This window comes from Orycteropus afer, unplaced genomic scaffold, assembly GCF_000298275.1.
Source record: "Orycteropus afer afer isolate SDZICR_OR568_19922 unplaced genomic scaffold, OryAfe1.0 scaffold00017, whole genome shotgun sequence".
In the NCBI taxonomy this organism is placed as follows: Eukaryota; Metazoa; Chordata; class Mammalia; order Tubulidentata; family Orycteropodidae; genus Orycteropus; species Orycteropus afer.
In genome coordinates, this window is record NW_006921604.1 from 11,562,241 (window position 1) to 11,562,982 (window position 742).

General features: G+C 39.4%; 1 protein-coding gene across 1 annotated transcript in view; it reads right to left on the bottom strand.

Annotated features, from left to right (window-relative positions):
* Positions 1-742, bottom strand: part of LONRF2 (LON peptidase N-terminal domain and ring finger 2) — a 70,200-nt gene that overhangs the window by 15,132 nt on the left and 54,326 nt on the right. Inside the window, 1 exon segment of the mRNA XM_007959535.1 lies at positions 51-228. Coding sequence (XP_007957726.1) covers positions 51-228 — 178 coding nt within the window.

Below are 742 nucleotides of genomic sequence, written 5' to 3' on the forward strand. Positions count from 1 at the left end.
AAAAAAAAAAAAAAGAAAGTCCTTTGGAATACTGATAATTCTTACCTTGCATCTTCAGTAGGCAAACACATGCCAAAGCGTTTGATGCCAGTTTCCATGCATCTTCTTACCACAAGCTCATACCGTAACTCAAAGACATGGAGTGGACAGGAGACGGTAGGGAAGCCCATGGTACACACAAAGATGGGAACATCTCTGGTCAAACCAGAAAGTAAGGAAAAATGTTAACTTAGACATACAATCCATTAGAGACAAAATTAAGTACTAAAAAAACCAAATTCATTGCCATCAAGTCAATTCCAACTCACAGCAACCCCCTTTGAGTTTCTAAGGTGGTAAATCTTTACAGAAGTAGATTGCCTGGTCTTCTTTTCGCAGAGTGGCTTGCAGGTTTGAACCACCAACCTTGTAGTTAGCAGTCAAATGTCTTAGGCACTATGCCACCAGAGCTCCTTAATTGAGGTACTACTAATTATAAAATAACAAAAACTAACCAACTTCACTTCTCTCATTTACAAAATGAAACCCTCAGTTTGGAGAATTAAGTGTGAAAAGAAAGCCAGAGATCACAGTATGAAAAAGTTCTCATTTCATTTGGAGTTTTCCACAAAGCTTACCTTATTTAATTTGATGAGAGAACATGCCAATTGATATGACTAGGAGCTCTGGTAGCATAGTGCCTAAGGCACTTGACTGCTAACCAGAAGGCTGGCAGTTCAAACCCACCAGCCACTCCTTGGAA